This window comes from Clarias gariepinus, chromosome 2, assembly GCF_024256425.1.
Source record: "Clarias gariepinus isolate MV-2021 ecotype Netherlands chromosome 2, CGAR_prim_01v2, whole genome shotgun sequence".
Classification (NCBI taxonomy): Eukaryota; Metazoa; Chordata; class Actinopteri; order Siluriformes; family Clariidae; genus Clarias; species Clarias gariepinus.
The window spans coordinates 12,521,037-12,539,083 of record NC_071101.1 but is presented as its reverse complement, the minus strand read 5'-3'; the positions used below and the strand labels follow the sequence as shown (position 1 = coordinate 12,539,083).

Below are 18,047 nucleotides of genomic sequence, written 5' to 3'. Positions count from 1 at the left end.
AAACAACTATTTGAAGAAACTCACCTGGGTCTTGAGTTAAAACAGTCCCTGCTTTGTCCTTTAAAAATTTTTCATCCATACTGTATTTCCCCCCTTGTGTGACCTCACATAAGGAAGGCCCCCCAGTTTTTTTTTTTTTTGTGTTACATACTTTGTATCTGCAGTTGGTGTTCACTTGTGCTGCGTTACCACCTTGTCTTAATCTCACTCATCTTATGTGGAGTTTAAAATCCTCTGTTAGTTATGTCACCATTTAAAAAAAAAAAACTTTCCTTAAAACACTCTTTGCATGGGATTTGCATCAGCAGTAACTGATTTAAACAAGTAGTTTAAACAAGTCAATTAGATTTGCACTATTGTGAGCTCACATAAGACAACCCCCTCCCTTTGTTGCTAAGCTTGCCCATTTTGTACAGTGTTAAAAAACATTATTCAGTCAGAAGCAAAAAGAAAGTTATTATTGAATAAATAGACAAGTGAGCCTGATTAACATTTCAATAAGTGTTTTATTGAAAGGTCCACTTTCAGGGTACAATTTTTTTTTTTGGTCAAGTCATCCAATTATTCTTCATTTACTCAATCAACTTAATTGTTTTTCTGCGTTAGTATCTGCGAGAAAAATCTTAGCCTTGATTTACAGAACCAAAAAGAACTACGTTTGTCCTAATTAATAAATTGAAGCAATTAGACCCTGTGTGTAAAGTTTAATTTTAAACCTTTGACCTACAAAAGTAAAAGTCTAGTCAGGTCAGTCATGTTAATGTTCAGCGAAACGTCACATTACACAGCTTCTTCTGAACAGAGCATAGTAACGATTAATAAAAGAAAAAAGGAACTTTTGTGTATAATCACCTTGGGCAGGAGTGTGCTAAAGGACAGTAACAACCTAGGATGGAAGTTAAGGGTTTTGGGCCCGATTTCTTGGTTCCTCTGATGTTCATTTTGAATCACAAAACCCTTCTCCCTCCTCTTCCACACAGTGGACTGAGGACCTAGGCGGTTCAATACTTTTAAACAGCTTTAAACAACCAGCACCATTAGGCACCGATTCAAACGAGCGTGCTCCGTACGCACACTCAAGCCGATCAACCGGATGAGCCGACGGCTATCAAAACACTCGACTTAAGGTCTTCTAAAGTCAAACATGCATTCTTATACAAAAAGGAAAGAAAGGAAAAAAAAAAAAAAAAAAAAAAAAAAAGGAGAGTTGGTTTCCTTACAGAGCTTCACTTTTCATACCAAAAGTTCTGTATGGAAGCCAACACAAATCACTACATTCCACAAGAGTAAAGAAAAAAAAAAAAAAAAAAAAACCCTGAAAACATCACACTGCAGTTTAAGAGGAAGATTCAGGGATTGTGGGTAGATGAGCGATCTTGTAGTAGCTGTGCTTCAGCTGCCGTGCTGTTCTTCCTGAGATGATCCAGCGCAGTCTCTGGCTGTTGGGCTTCCAAGACTTTGTGGAGGAATATTCAGTCAGGCATTTCGACACAAGCTCCCTCACACACACCAAATCCCCGTCTTTAATCTAAAGGGGAGGGGAAGGAAAAAAAAAAAGTCAAAACTGCTTTTCCAGACATGTCTCAGTAAGCAAGGTGTGTGTAAAAACCTGACATTGATACCTAGACTAACAATTTAAATACTTTTCTATTAGGCAAACTGCTTTTGCATGCTGCCATATATTGGGATGTGAAGGTCTTCTCACAAAACCTGGGCAGATATTAAAATTAAGAAACTAACAGCATCACACGACTATAGAGTTTGATGAGCGTCTCCACAGCTATTCACCCCATAGGACATGCAGTTAACCATTATAGCTACCAACACTGCATTTCCAATCCTAAATTTTGCAGTATTTTACAGAGGACTGTCTCCATGTTTGGACACATGCTCTTGCAGAGAGTTAAAGAGCATGACACAGGACGACGTCATTAAACAAACACCTACATGGCCCCTTAATAAAAATGACAAGTCCAGGCTGTGTTCATCTGTATTCCGCTTTCCCTATATTAAAACAACCAAAGGAGTGACAAAAAAAAAAAAAAAAAAAAAAAAAAAAAAAGACTTACAGTTAGTCGCTGCTGAAGATCTTTCACCGCATCTCTCAGAGCTTCCACTGACCCAGACTCATGCTGCTCCTCAACCTCAAGAGCGAGAAGTGCCAGTGCAAGCAATGAAGGCTAATGGGGAAAAGATTAAAGTCTTAAAGACTTATATACACATTGAAGTAGAAATGTTAACAGATTCTGTTCTCAAAGAACAATTGTGATTAATTTGGGCACGAAGTGCTACTGTTGCCCCACATTCACTATAACCTAGGGTAGAGCAGGGGTCTTCAAATCCAGTCCTGGAGGGCCAGTGTCCAAAACAGTTTGGTTCAATTCTTCTTCTCAAACAGCTGATTTAACTAATCTGTTAATTACTAGGTTCAGTTGGTGTGTTTATGTGTTGGTGAATTACAAACTGTGCTGGTCACTGGCCCTCCAGGACTGGATTTGGAGACCCTTGACCTAGAGTCACAGATATGTACCACAGGACCTTGTGTGTGTGTGAGCAGAAAATAACTTTTTTTTTTTTTTTTTTTTAAACACACTCGTCCTAAACACGTTAATTTTTTTCTTCAAGAAATTACAAGTGGAGGATATATATATATATATATATATATATATATATATATATATATATATAATATACATAATATACACACACATACACACACACATTAAACACCCCTCCATCATGAGTGCCGTTTAACATTTAAAAATAAAACTTACCCGTAGCTTTGTGAAGACAAAAGAGCAGTGGCAGGCCTTCAGCTTGGCCTCAAGCCTCTCAACGGCTGAAATATTTTGACTAAAAAAGATAATAATAAAGTTTAATCCTCCGATGTTTAAAGTATGTAATAACTCCATGGTTAACAGATAATCAATACCAAATATAGGTGTGTTGTTGCTCACCTGCCAACTTTCTCCTGGACGTGGCTGTGAAAGAGTCGAAGGTAATGCAGTGCTGTAGGAGCCTTGACTTTCCAGTAGAGCTTCTCCAGGACAATCTTTTCCATCCTCATCATGTCTGAAACTGTGAAGCGGTTCTGGCTGATTCGGATTAGGTCACTGGCCATGGGAACATTTGTTTCCTCTTCAGAGGTCTTTACAGCTATGTAGAAGCAGCAAAGGCCAACACAGGACAGATGTTTGGGCTGGATCTATGGGAAATAAAAAAATACTTTTTTAATTAGTCAACTATCAGGTTGAAATTTATACTAAAACAAATGTAAAATTTTGGCAGATGTGGCAAGCCGTTACTCGGCTGTATTCGTTGCTTTAGCAGCGATCGCTCAGCACTGCCATGAAATCCAATCTGACTATTTTTCATTCAAGTCACATGACCGTCTGCGGGTGTATACATCTCCAATCTAGGACCCACACACAAATGAATCAGATTTGATTTTTAAATCAAATCTGTGTGGTCAGAGTCCTTTAAATTGTATTATGCATAAATTCTGATGAGTAATTCAGGCTAGTGTGAACAGAGGCTAAGGTGATCCAGTTTGCCCTGGTGCAAACTTGTTGACACTGCAAACAAAATAAGGGCTTTAAATAAGTCATGCAAACTCCAGATCAAAAAAATTTATTTCTGCAAAGTTTGTGGCGAACAAATTTATCAGCTTCCTTCAGTATTAGACTAGGGTTAGGTTCTTGAATCTGTAAAAGTTTAAAAGTTAAATCCATCAAGGTTTTGGCTTCGTATTATGCTTTAAAACTGGTAGTAAGGAGATTCCCCTTTCCTAGTCCCACAGTTTTTGTACAAATAAAACCCATTACACACCAAACAAGTCTCAGCGCATTTACAGTAGAGTACGAACATGTTTACCTTCATCACGGATAGAAAGCGATCCAGCAGGCTCACGGCGAGGGAGAAGGTCTCTGCGCTGAACCCGAAGAAGCGTGTTAGAGACAGCAGATCTTTTACCTCAAAGTCCCTCATCTTTGCGGTCATCCTCATGCCGTTGTCGATGGCCGATTCCAGGACGCGCAAACCACAAAGTTTCGGCTGACACCTGACCTCCTGCTCCAAGAGAGCCTTCAGCTGCAGTGCAAAGGGCAGGGCTTCAGCGCCGCTTACTGTGTCAATCATCTGAAAACGAGAAAAACTAGTTCATTGGCAAAACTTGGGTGTTAACGAACCAGTTATTAAATTTTATACAAATTAGATGGTCAAATATTAAAGGCAATTTGGGTGCCGGTTCAACTTGTATTGCGATTTTATAATTACTGCACAGGATGCTTCATTTCCTGTCAATATGTGAATTGTTAAGAGATTCTGTAATCACTGTGATAAAAGATGTGTCATGGGTAAATAATTGAATCCCTCCCCTGCCCCCTCATTTCTAGTGCATCCAAAGGTGTTCACCACATGCCATGTTCGGTTTGATTTAAAAATGAATAACCCACACACCACATGTTGAATTAAACAACCATCCAAGGACATTCATGACTGACCACGCACAAGGTGTACACATGATGGCCCAACTGGGCTGCTTTTAAAGACAAGTGTTCACAAGCATACAACTGATTAACAAATTGTATTCTTAAGCGCTCTTATTATTGAATGAATCCATGCCATACTACTGTGCGCTTGCGAGCTCTCGTACCAGTCAGACAGACACAGGATTGAGGAGATCTATTGAAGGATTGAAAGGTCACCTTGATTTATTTCATATACAGTACAGCAGGTAATGAAGCAAATGCAACCAGGGGCTGCCTGGATAAAATAAAATCATAAAATAAAAACATTGGGTGCACTGGTGATGTTATCTGCAGATCACTAGGGGGCTCCAACATGAAGGCTACTACCAATCAGGAATGACCGAAGACCATCACACGTTTCTGCTGAACCACCTGTCGACGCATCTTTTCAAACTGCTTGCTCATGCGCCGTTGGGAGTGGCATAAAACCCTGAGGACAGCGCTATCCGCTTGCATAAGCTCACAGACGCAATGATTGGCTGTAGAGCCGTGATTGATGCGAGAGCACTTGGCACCCTCACATCCCTCCCAGGTCCCCAAGCTGTGGGAGGTTACAGCATCATCCAGGAATCGAACTTCACCACTGCGCCACTCGGGGCGTGTGCATGTTTTTAATGTATACCATATCATGTTATCTGTTTGAGCTTGTAAAGACTCCATAAATAAACCACACACCTCCTGGTGTGTCTTTGGTCCGATGTTGAAAACACCAGTGTGAATGATAAGCGACCCAGAACTTTAAACTAGCAAACCAAAATTAATTATGCTTTTATCCAAACCAGGTCATTATAATAGCTAAACAAAGATGCTAGGATCCAAACTGAAGTTGGACTTCATACGAGTAATGTAAACATTATATGCTTTGATCCAAACAGGACGTTATATGAGCAAAACACAAACTTAGGAGTGGAAGGCCATTATCTAAACTGTTTTTTTTTTTTTTTTGGTCAAGACAACAGCTGAACCCAGTATTTCACATTATGTTTTACATTATGTCTCCAAATAACTAGAAGTGGGGGGAGGGGGATCGCCTACTGCTGCTTTAATGTATTGAGAGTTATGAAGTAATAAACAAACATGACAGGTCAGACATGTCGAGTATAAACACTGAGATGATGAATCATGAACAAACGCGAAGCGAAGACGAAGAATAAAGATGTTTAATCCTTGTTAAATTAGACTCCGACTTGTTAAGACACTCGTGTCAGTATAGAATATGGAGGCCCGTCATCCATATTGGATTCGGGTATTAATCGTCTTTTCCCCACCCGTATTATGACAAACCAGAATCCTGCGCTGGGATTGGCTGTTTGTAAGCGTTTACGCAAATTGCGTACATAACTGACCAATCATAAAGAAAGCACGGGATAATTCCAGTCAACTCTAGAACAAGAGGCGGGACTTGCCGCAAAGCGGGTTGGAAAGAAGGGAAACACCGCGTCGGGTGTTATGTCTGGACATGTCCAAGAGGCTGTACAGCATGACCTTTTTAACATATTGACGGGTTTTTACACATTAACACCACAAAACAGAATTTAAACAAACTACATAGGTTAATCTTATTACATTGTAAACATTTTACATTATTTTTTTACACAAAAACCTTTTTACGTGCGATATAAGTGACTTTACATGCGAATATTTATTTGAATAAGGCTTGATATTTAAATAAACGTTACGTTCTTACAACACAACCAATAATTTAATGTTTAAATATAATAATAATAAACAGCTTGACTAACTTCGCAAGCAAGAGAACATAAATCCAAAATGGCTGACTTACCTTGGATTTTCTTTTATATTGGCTGGTTCAACTAAAAGTAAGAAAACTAAACTTCAATATATATTTAAAAAAAACCACACACACATTAAAAAAATAAGATAAAGAAAGGAAAAGCAAAGATTTAATAGGTTTTCGTTTAAAGCACGTAATTCTATCAACTTGCTGCCCAGCACACCCCTGACCCTTGGCGTCAGGCAACAACCAAACCTTAGCGTCGGCTTTTATACTCCGCAGGTTACGGCAGAACAGATTCGATTGGTTGGTCTAAGAGGGCGTTCTTTCCTGCTACATTTTGATTGGTGTTCTACGCTGTAGACTCACAAGTCACGCCCACTCACAGAAATCGCTTCCTTATTTAGACCTTACGTGTCAGTTGTACTGATTTCAGATCAGCGTAAACTGATCGTCGTTACCATGGTGCGTTCTAGAACGTACCAAAGAAATATAATACTTCTCCGTAATAAGGAAATTTACACCTAAACACGCATTATTAACTGATTTTTTTTACACATTATTCCTTTACTATTGACTTAATTTGAGATGTTTATTATGCCAAGGTTGTCTATGATCTGTAAATGTTGGGAAATATATACATAAACACTGTGTTCATATCATTGCATTTACAACACTGGGTGGAGACTGGAATCAGTTGTCTGTCAGTAATCTGATTCTGTAAATCTCATATGTAAAATATACTATAGTTTGAGTATTTTATACGATTTGTCTGTTAAATAGCTCATAACAAATTAAGAAAATTTTCACGTCACTATCAGTGGACACATAAAATTAAATGAAAAGACTAAATGTTACCACTAACCCCATTAAGCCACCAAACATAACATCTTGATTTAATATGTGTCATATAAAAATATGTAAAGATATTCATCTTTTATACGGCTTGTCCTTAACAGGGTCACAGGGAACCTGGAGCACATCCCAGGAGACTGTGGGCACAAGGGAGGATACACCCTGGATATACACAAACACACTCACTCACTCTCCATCGCAGGGCACGCACACACACACACACACACACACACACTACAGGCAATTTGCGAATGCCTAATCTGCATGTCTTTGAACTGCAGGAGGAAACCCACCAAGCACGAGGAGAACATGCCCCTACACACACACACACACACACACACACACACACACACACACCAAGCACAGGGAGAACGTTAAGTTAACGGAAATGTACATTATAGATGCCCACACTGCTGTGCTGATGCCCACACCGCTGGTCATAAGGTCACAGGGTCAAACCCAAGCACCAACAAGGTGGGCTCTCAAACAAGGTGCTCATATGCTTATATGTACAATACAGTACCTATCAAAAGTTTGGACATACCTTATACAGTAAGTAAATCTTTTGTTCGTGTAATTTATTTTCTACATTCTAGAAGAATAGTGGATATTTAATACCATTAAAATAACACATATGTCATTAGGTAATTAAGTACCAATAACATCCACAATCAGCTGTTATTTTAAACCCCTAAAACTCAAGCGGCACAGATATGTGCCAGCAACACAGCACTAGTTAATGAATGATTTAAAATAAACTAACTGCTCATACTGAAGTCCTGCACTGTGTCTCAACAGACGAGGCTTCGGACATCGAACTGGACATTTGAGTTTTTGGATATGTCAGGTATAAGCAAAATTAGCATTAGTTTTATAATGCAGAAAATATTACTGCTACCGGAATATGAAAGTGATGTCGCAAAAAATGTTGAACTCATTATTATTATTTTTGTTTACAGAAACAAATAAAAACATCAATAAAATCATTTGATTATATGTACTGGTGCTTTCTCTTTAACATTTTTTGCTTAGTCATGTTTGTATAGTATCTTAAATTGGAACAAAACTATGTTCCTCATATTGCCTAGGTTGTCCAAAAAAAAAAGGTCGTCACTCAATATTGCACAATTCTGATGCTTATTTATTTATTTATTTATTTATTTATTGAAACATAGTAATGCAAAAAATGGCTAAAAATGCTTTTTGGTTTCCAGCTGTTTTGAAGCAGTCCTTGCAAGAACAGTATTGTTTTCGGACAGAAAGTGTTTGCTGTTAAAAAAGAATTTTCACTCTCAATTTTGGCAAACATAAAAAAGACATGCATGCTAGTGTATCTTTTGTTATCTTTTTATTATCTTCACCTACATTATTTTTCTGCAAAAGTGCAAAACAAAATGAGCCAGCAAAAAAAAAACACACACAAACATTACACAAATAATGCACACACTGCACGCTGAAAAATATTTACAGTGGCATCAAAACGGGATTTCATTGCCATTAATGATTAATATTAACAAATCAAACAAACTTCACTATGAAACATATTTGTTATAATTACTATCTGAAATATTTGTGCATTAAAACAGCACTAAAATTTGTGTTGTTGTTTTCGTTATTATTTATAACCAATGAAACTGTAGTGTTCCTAAATCATAGGTTTGTTAAACGTATACTTTAGGTTTGTTAAACGTAAATCTTATCTAGTGAAATATAAAATATAAAATTAAGAAAAGTTTTTAAAAGTCAGCACAATGTATATTTTTTTTATCTATTGCCGTGTAAACTTATTTATAAAATAGTAAAAGAATATTTAGTGAATACAAGATCAGTAACATGTCAGGACAGACTTCTGAACCTTGTAGCATATTCTGATGTATAACAGCTCTAACACTGGTGTAAAGCCTGACAATAATCACCAACAGTACAGACAGATACAGGAAATAAAACTCACATTACCAGTTAATAGCAGAGCTCAAGATAAATAATGGACAATTTACAGTTACAACATTGATGATTTAATTTCAGCACCATATTTATTAATGATGTGTATCAGATGGACTGATGAGCTTTCTACAGGCAGAGAGCTTAGGTATGTATGAAAGAAAGAAAGTAAGAAAGAATGAATGTGGTTGGTAAATAATGTCATATAATATTATCATACAATATCATTTAATAAGTGTGTAATGTGCAGGAAGAGGAAAGCTCTGTATGTTTTGCGCTGGATTTATATTTCCATGTGAGCAATAAGATGTTATTTAATACCAGAAGGTGAAGAGGCGTTGATGTTGTCCTGATAAAAACGTGAGAATGTTGATTCCTTCAATGAATTTTTTTCAATGAGAACAGCTCAACTATAGAAGAAAGAAAGACCAACTGAATGAAAGTTCATTCACAGAGAACTAAGAGTCACAGAGAGACACTGAGACATACTGTACACTGAGACAGACACTAACACAGACATTGAGAGACACAGAGAGACTTTAATTATCACTCTTAGGGTCTGTCTCAATGTCTGTCTCAGTGTCTCTCGGTCTCTCCTAGGGCCTGTCTTAATGTCTGTCTCAGTGTCTCTCTCAGGGTCTGTCTCAAAGTCTTTCAGTGTCTCTGCTAGTGTCTGTTTCATTGTCTGTCTCAGCGTTTCCTCTTAGTTTCTCTCTGTGTCTCTCCCTGTGTCTCTCAATAACTGTCTCATTGTCTGTCTTATTATTACTTTTTAGTTTCTCTCAGTGTCTCTCACTGCCTGTCTTAGTCTCTTTTTCAGTGTTTCTCTTTGTGTCTCTTAGGGTATGTCTTAATGTCTGTCTCAGTAACTGTCTCAGTGTTTCCTCTTAGTTTCTCTTAATCTCTTTCAGTGTCTTTTTCAGCATTTCTTTTAGTGTATATCTCAGTTTATTTCCCAGTGTTTCTCAGTGTCTCACTCTGTGTATATCTCAATTTATGTCTCAGTAGTCTGTCACAGTTTTCTTTTCTTTCTCACCTTTTCCTGTCTTTGGAGGTCTGGAGTGAGAGAGCCTGCAGTGTTTCCGCTGCCATCTTTCTCCTGTTAAAGGAGTTCATCTCCTCCTCGAGCTCTCTGCGCTTCTCCTCCAAAGTCTTCTTTTCCTCCTGGTGCATATGCTTGACACACTCGAAACGCTCATGCAGCTGCATAAAGACACACAGGAACAAACAAAATAACTGTGCAGTTAACTGTGAATTTGACAGAATCTCCTTTCAGCATTTATGTATAACATCATCCAGCAGATATAAAGTCTGATAACATTATGACGTTGTTCTTTTCAACCAGATGATGCACAAATGTAAGCACCTTTACATCTTTAAGCTAAAGTTTTAGAGTCTAGAGTCTTTATGGCCCATGACCTCTGACCTCACGCTCTCGCTCCTTCAGCTCAGCCTCCGTCTCCTTTACTTTGATCACGAACATTTGCCGCATGTCCTCCTCCATGCGCTGCAGATCTGCGACAAACTCTCTCCTCTTAGCCACATAGGTTTCTTGCAGACTAAGAAACACAATAGATGTTCTTATGAAAAGTCCTACTGACTTAAAAGATGCGGCTTACAGACTTTAACTGACTGATTGAATATTGTCTCCAATATGTCTTGTCTCAAATGTACCTCGGTTTTAAGATTAGGTGCAGAGAAACACGGATAAAGTGATGAAGTGTGGTGGATATGGCAACCCGTGAGCAGTACCTGAATGGCTGCGCGTCAGTATCGGGGTCTTTGAAGCCCATCTCCTCCAGTTTGCAGCGGCGGTACAGTTCATAGTGGCGTGCGTGTGTCTGCTCCCGCAGGTCCTCCATGTTCACCCGGATCAGCATCTCCCTCAGCTTTACAAAATCACAATGGTTCTCATTCTCCACTGCGCTTAAACACACACACATATACAAACAACTTACACGCTGTGTATTATATTGTTTTGCCTCCCAGTCCACGTTATATTTATAAAAACTGTTTCCACATGTAGGCGTGCCAGACTCTTACACTATTTGCAGAAAAACAGAAAAAAAACAGCTAAGATCACTCATTGTCTATACCACTTGATCCTATATACAGTGTCACGGCAGGCCTGGAGCCTATTCCAGGGTATTTAGGGCGGCATACACACACAAGCACTCAAACACTCATTCAATTTACATGTCGTTACACATAACAAGCCAATTAGCCTAGTCCGCATGTCTTTGGACCATTAGAGGAAACCGGAGTACTCTGTGAAAACCCACTCCATGCACACAGACCCGAAGTGGGAATCGAACCTCCGACCCTGCAGGTGCAAGACGACAGTGCTAACTACTATGCCACATCAAAGATATCGTTCTAAATAGTTTCATATTTACTTATCACTACCCAGGCCTAGGATTCGATCTGCATGGCTATAATTATCTTAAACACAGGGCAACATGAACAGCAACATATTTAAAATGCACCATGAAAGCAGTATTAATCTGAAAATGTAATGCAAAGGTGATAAACTGGTAGTATAGCCCCTCACCCTGTACCACTCCCCATGGGTACTGCCTGGCTCTCACCAGCTTGTTTCCCACCTTAACGTCCTCTCCACTTCCCACCACAGCAAATGGCAAATGAGCCTGAAACAGGAAATCAGACACCCACATGCTGCAATGTTACTGAACCACAAAGTTCCAACTGTACATTTCGGGTTTATGTTAAGCTCACGTTCATGGAGGAGTTGATTTCTGCAATGGCTTCGTCATCTGTGGGGAACTGGTAAATCTGGACGCCGTTGCTGACGAGCTCGCTCATGATCTTAATCTTGAATTTATGAAGTTCGGATTTGCAGATCGTATCCGCTTTAGCAATAACGGGAATGATGTTTACCTATCAAAGATAAAAAAAACAAAACATTGGAATAAACCGATGTATTGATCTGACATATATACTATACAAAGATATAGAATGTATAGTATTTACCCTAATGTGAAGCACATAGAGATGGATAACTTGTGATTAATCTAACCTTACTGTCCAGCATCTTCATGGTGACCAGATCGAGGGATCTGAGCGAGTGGCCTGTAGGGGAGATGAAGTACAGGCAGACGTGGATCCGCGTGTCGTGGTAGTTAAAGAGCGAACGTTTGATCTTCAGCTCCTCTTGGAGGAAATTTTCAAATTGGGCATCAATGTAGTCTGTAATGGGTTTATAGCTACAGAAAAGAACAAAAAATAGTTCTTGTAAACTAATTACCATTCATGAGCTCAACCTGAAAGCTTTATGCTTTTGGTGCAATTTATCATTTTGTTTTGAGTAGAACTTTATTTCCAGGGTAAATTTTATTTTATTGTAAATTTCATCTTTTCTCGTGAATTTTTCAGTAGACACTTTACTTGTTAGCGTATGTAAATTTCATTTTTATTACATTTTTTATTTTTAATTACATGTATTAATTACATTTGTCAGTGGAAACTGTACACGCAATCAACACCACTGGCACATTACAGGAACTCGGCTGGCAGTTCTTGCATTAGTGTATCAGGGGATATCATGGAAAAGTAAAGGGTGTTTTTACTCTCACGATTGTGTCCTGTTATTCTGCACAATCCTGGTTTGATTCTCAAAAGTCCTGGTTTGACTAAATAAATCTATTACACAAACTTTAGTAATTTTGTGTAATAATTCGAATGGTCTAAGGGAACATCTAAAATCTAATTTTTGCTTTTTAGTTTTTGACATAATTCTGTAAGGAATGAGACACATCAGGCATGCTGTAATAGGAAGCCAAACTAAAAGATGGGTAACAATGAGATTATTAATGTAGACTTGATAAGTTGATGAGTTACAACCCAGTGTGTTTTATGCAACATATACCAGACCTGCTGGCTAACAATTGCAATTATTTGTTTATTAAAAATATATACAATACTCCTAGCTAAAAATTTCCTAGCTAATTCTGTTTAATGTTTAAAAGCAGTTTAAAAGCCTGTTATCACTTGTAATGTAAATGTTTTAACCGACTGTTTGGTGGGGGGGGGGGGATTTCTTACAATGGGGGAAAGTAGGAATAAATACTGCATAAAGACTAAAATGCTATAAATGAACAGTTTGATAGAAAACAATAAACAGGATTTTTATTGACTTTTACTCATTTTGAAAAAATATTTCTTCTCTGACACACAAAGTTGTCTATAACAAAATATTTAATTTGAACATTGCTATGTAACCTTGTTACAGAAGCTTTAAACTTCCATGATTTGAGCCGATCAGGACAAGCAGTCACCAGATTTTTGACCGAAAGCCAACATGTCATGATGAGCCAATCACTTTTTTCCCTTTTTTTTTCAGAACACTAAAATGTGTGCATTCCACAAACCTTTCTTCTTTATTGACCTGGTCACCGAACCCCACAGTGTAAACTATCGTCAGCTTGAGCTCCACATTGCTCTCCTGCAGCTCATATGTACTGGGTCGTAAATGCACCCCGCTTTGATAGTGACTGGCTTCCTCGTTCTCAAAGATCGTGTTAAATAGAGTGTTCATTAGTGTTGATTTTCCGATGCCGGTTTCGCCTGAAAAGGAATGAGGCACCTCAGTGAAATATGGTCTGGACGCTACTTCTTAATTTTGGCTATGTGCTCATTATTTGTGAGAGATGGCTAGTGTGGGCTGGTAAGGGCAAAGGAAAAAGCAAGAGAGTTTGTAGGTGTAGCTGAAAGTACTAAATTCAGAATTTATCGAATATGTTTTTGCATTGCTTAAGTATACAGGGGGAGACAGCAAGCTTCACCTGTATATTCATCAGATCGTGCACCATAGTGGAATAAGCTCATTGGCTCGTTTATTCCTGAAATGAGTTTCTAAAGTATATTGGAGTTATTGCTCACCCACACAGAGGATGTTGAAGCAGAAGCCTTGAGACACTGATTTGCTAACCAGCTGATCCGGGAGGCTGTCGAAACCAACATGGCCGCCTAAAGTCAGAGTCCTCATCTCCTCAGGCTGTGTGGTGAAAGAAATGAGTCACACACATTACAGCACAACAAATTAAATGGATTAAACACATTTAAAACTGGCATAAGAAAAATGGTCTTAAATGTTTCAAATCTTTCAAATTTCATAATGGCATATTTAATGAATACACGTATAGCCCTCACTACAATTTAACTACAAATATATTTCCTTCAAAAGCATGTAGGAATAAAAGTGATGCTTCCACAGTGCTCATCATGAATTGTCTTGGTCTATTATCTATACTGCATGTAATGTATAGGGGCATGGGGTAAACTTCAGGCACAAGGAGGGTATACACGCTGGATGGGGTGCCAACCAGAGGTGGACAAAGTCTTTACTTGAGAAAAAGTAAAATATTACAAGTACAGTCTAATGTGTTTTCTTTCATTTATACCAGACCAGCCTGGACAACAACTGCAATTATTTATTTATTAAAAATATATTTCACATATTTTCAATTTCCTAGCTAATTCTATTTAATGATTTTGAGCAGCAAACAAGACAATTTAGTTCCTTTTAGCACTTGCAATATAAATATTTGAAACAATCAACGTTAAAAAAACCATTTATGTTAAAGTAAATGTTCTTCGGTTATAATTTGATTAGATTTTTTTTTTTATCCTGAGTATTAAGCTTGAATAACCTCACAATAACCTTTAAGTCATAATAAATCTCTCTCTCTCCCTCTCTCAACTGGACTTGCTGTTTCATCTTTCTCTATAACCATCTCCACTTCTGACTTCAAACACCTGTTACATGATTAAGCATATTCACAGAGGGAAGGCGAATTATGCAATTTTGCATAATAGTCAGCATGTGGCAGTTCAAATACTATCGGACACTCTTGTTGTGTAACGCAACACCATGCAGCAATGTAGTGAAGTAGAAAGTACAGATACAGCTGTAGGATGTAGTGGAGTGTAAAGTTCAGATACATGATATATGTACTTAAATACAGTAACAAAGTACAGTGGAACCTTGGCACACGAATGAACTCCCTTACATATTTTCGCCTTAAGAACTAAAATTTTGCATTGCCATACGAAGCATTTTCAGCATACGAACAAAACCAACTGAGCCAAATGAAACACCGGCTAAGTTGGACGTACGTCCAGGAGCCCTTCAAAACTTGTTTGCGTCAATGGAAAGCCAAGTGAAGAAGGTGTACAAATTTCAAGATTTTTTGGTGGGTTTGCATTTTGTGCAAGATTTATAGAAGGTATAGAAGCATGGGTCCCAAGAACGTTAGTAAGGATGGTAGCAAGAAGAAAAAGAAGCCTTTTCAGTTTTGTTTTAAAGCAGCCAGTGCCAAGAGGAATCATAAATTAAGGTGAAGTGAGGTTTAATACCGATTTATTTCATATTTTACTTTATTTATATGTCTTTTTTAAATGTTTTGATTAATTTTATATCAAAGAAATGTGAATATAGTGTCAATATTGGTAAATGCTTTGGGTGGTTGAAGCAGATTATCTGCATTTACATTATTCCATATGGGAAAATGTGTTTTGCAAGATGAAATTTCATTGTAAGAACTCGCCTCCAGCGCGGATTAAATTTGTTTAATCCGAGGTTCTGTTGTAAATGTACTTAGTTACCACTAGCTTTGGTGCCAACTCATCACAAGACACAAGCACACACACACACACACACACTCACACACCCAGGCATACACTAAAGGCAATTTGGAAATGCCAGTCAGACTACATTGTACAGTATGTCTTTGGACTGTTGGAGGAAACCAAAGTACCTGGAGGAAACCCATCAATCACTGGGAGAGCATACAACCTCCACCTGAACCGGCCAGAGACGAGATAAAGCAACAAACAAATAAATAAAGTACCAAATAGAAATGCAAAATGTGTTGTAAATAAACTGCAAATGTCTTTTCAAAAGTATAGAAATGAAAGATGGTGAAAGATTTTTGCTCATGAATCTTGTAGAGTCTAGTGATGAAGGAAGCATTGAGATAAATGGAGACGTGAGGGTCATGGCAGAGACAAGATCATCCCCAGCACCAAGCATCCCACTGGCACATTCAGAGTGCCACAAGAAAAGTGTTTCACACTGCAAGCCGTCATCTGTTTCACAGACTGGCACGCTGCTCTCAAAACACACACACACACACACACACACACACACACACGCACGAGGGATATAAAGGACTCTTTATGGATCTCTCCCTTCTCGCTGCTCTCACTTTTTGTGAAAGCATTCAGCTGTTATGATGTTTATTGAAAAACGCTGTAGGACCTGGCAAACATGCATCCTGTACACAAACATACCCAAATACAGCATCATATCCTACAGTGAATAATTTATAATGTTAAATATCGTGATGAGAAAGCAAATTTGCATAACCAAAATGATTTTTTTTTTTAAACATACAAACTGATGCAATTCAAACAACTTGATCTGCAGAAACACACCATTCATCCAAACCGAGTGTCTCTGTGTACTGTATTTATGATATAAATCTTCTTATATTTTGCTCATCTATAGACCAAACCATGATGGAAATAAACAGACACTTACAGGGTATGTGTCTACATCCACGGCAGCCATGCTGATCTATCAGAGAAGCTGACGGTCTTCAGGTTCATCCGTTCTGCATCTGACATCCAGTTTCCTCTGAAGCCTGACCAGCACACAGCTCTACACTTTCAGCAGGGCCCCTTGATGGAAACTCCTCCTTCACATTAAAATGCAGCTGGTGAAGCTGAGATGCCATCCTCCGAACACGCCAACCTCCTGGCACTGACTTTCTGCCAGGCTGTTCAACAGACTTTCTTTATCAGGAGAACTGATAACTCCAGTGTAACAGGCATTGAAAAGTCTATATCTTTGCATTTTGTAGCTTTTTTTTTTTTTTTTTTTTGAAAGAAATAGAAACAGAGAGGCCAATGAGGAAAAAGACAGCTGCTATATCATGATAGCAAATCTTAACTTGTCTCATAGATGTTCCACAACAGTAAACGTAACTACAGTATAAACTGCCGTGTAATTCAAAATAGCAGTCACATCTAACCAGGACTTTTGATGGTGCAGAATAACAGAACACATTTATGAGTTATAAAAACAGCCTTTATTTCTCTTTAAAAACAGTTTTCTTAGTAAGCCAGAGCTCTGATCACACCGCCTTCGTCATGTCTGAAACGCTGGACTCCCGGGAACCGCTTTAGAAGTATGTAATAGTACAGTATATTATGTAGTACGTAATAGTGTATTATTACATAATCTAAAAGTACTGTATGTTCCAGAGTATATTTATTCCTGATGGATAGTAGAGTTAGACTTCCTGAACAAAAACATCCATTAAAATTTGGTCATGGTTTTTACATTTTGATATCTGAATCAACTCTTTAAAAAAAAAAAAATTATCAGGCAGTTCTTTATGTATGTGGTCAGCTGATAAATTACCTGCAGGAAAAACCCTGAGTCTATGAAAGAGTTATTTTTCTGAAAAGATTGGTATCCTCTTGTCCCCTTAGAGGATATTTCTGCCTGATCATCTTTATCCTATGATGAATTGCTATAATTTGTTTTCCAGTAGGTGCGGTCTATTCCACAATGACTCTGATCCCATTCCCGCAGCATGGGGGCTCACTGAATGGTTAGATGAGGATGGAAATTGCAAAATTGCATAAATCATATGCCATGATCTTCACGGTTATCAGATCTCTCCAACACTTACTTTGTGACATATATATACTTTGTGATATATATATAGACACCATTCCATTGTTGCCCTGGCTTTATGTTTGGGGTCTTGTCCTGCTGGAAGGTGAACCCCCGCCCCATTTTCAAGTCTTTTGTAGACTCCAAGAGGTTTCCTTCCCTGAGATTGCCCTGTATTTGGCTCCATCCATCTTTCCATCAACTTCCCTGTCCCTGCTGAAGAGAAGCACCCCCAGAGCATGATGCTGCCACCACCATATTTGGCAGTGGGGATGGTGTGTTC

General features: G+C 38.3%; 2 protein-coding genes across 3 annotated transcripts; both read right to left on the bottom strand.

Annotated features, from left to right (window-relative positions):
- Positions 1-486: 486 nt before the first annotated feature.
- Positions 487-6,496, bottom strand: ccng1 (cyclin G1). Its single transcript, XM_053489205.1, has 6 exons — positions 6,313-6,496; positions 3,874-4,137; positions 2,958-3,205; positions 2,775-2,853; positions 2,070-2,180; positions 487-1,528 (listed from the first exon to the last, which is right to left on the bottom strand). The coding sequence occupies exons 2-6, from the start codon at positions 4,135-4,137 to the stop codon at positions 1,337-1,339; spliced, it is 894 nt and encodes a 297-aa protein (XP_053345180.1). The 5' UTR covers positions 6,313-6,496; the 3' UTR covers positions 487-1,336.
- A 2,354-nt stretch (positions 6,497-8,850) lies between these two features.
- On the bottom strand, positions 8,851-16,723 carry LOC128508360 (septin-8-A-like). 2 transcript variants are annotated; one of them, XR_008355910.1, is made up of 11 exons: positions 16,622-16,723; positions 13,960-14,074; positions 13,449-13,644; positions 12,098-12,284; positions 11,797-11,958; positions 11,612-11,708; positions 10,813-10,981; positions 10,487-10,619; positions 10,097-10,263; positions 9,382-9,470; positions 8,851-9,203 (listed from the first exon to the last, which is right to left on the bottom strand). XR_008355910.1 is itself a non-coding variant. In XM_053479654.1 (10 exons), the coding sequence occupies exons 1-10, from the start codon at positions 16,649-16,651 to the stop codon at positions 9,467-9,469; spliced, it is 1,260 nt and encodes a 419-aa protein (XP_053335629.1). In that variant the 5' UTR covers positions 16,652-16,723; the 3' UTR covers positions 9,223-9,466. The 2 variants fall into 2 exon arrangements, 1 of the variants encoding a protein (XP_053335629.1); XM_053479654.1 differs by lacking the exon at positions 8,851-9,203 and having other exon boundaries at positions 9,223-9,470.
- Positions 16,724-18,047: the final 1,324 nt, after the last annotated feature.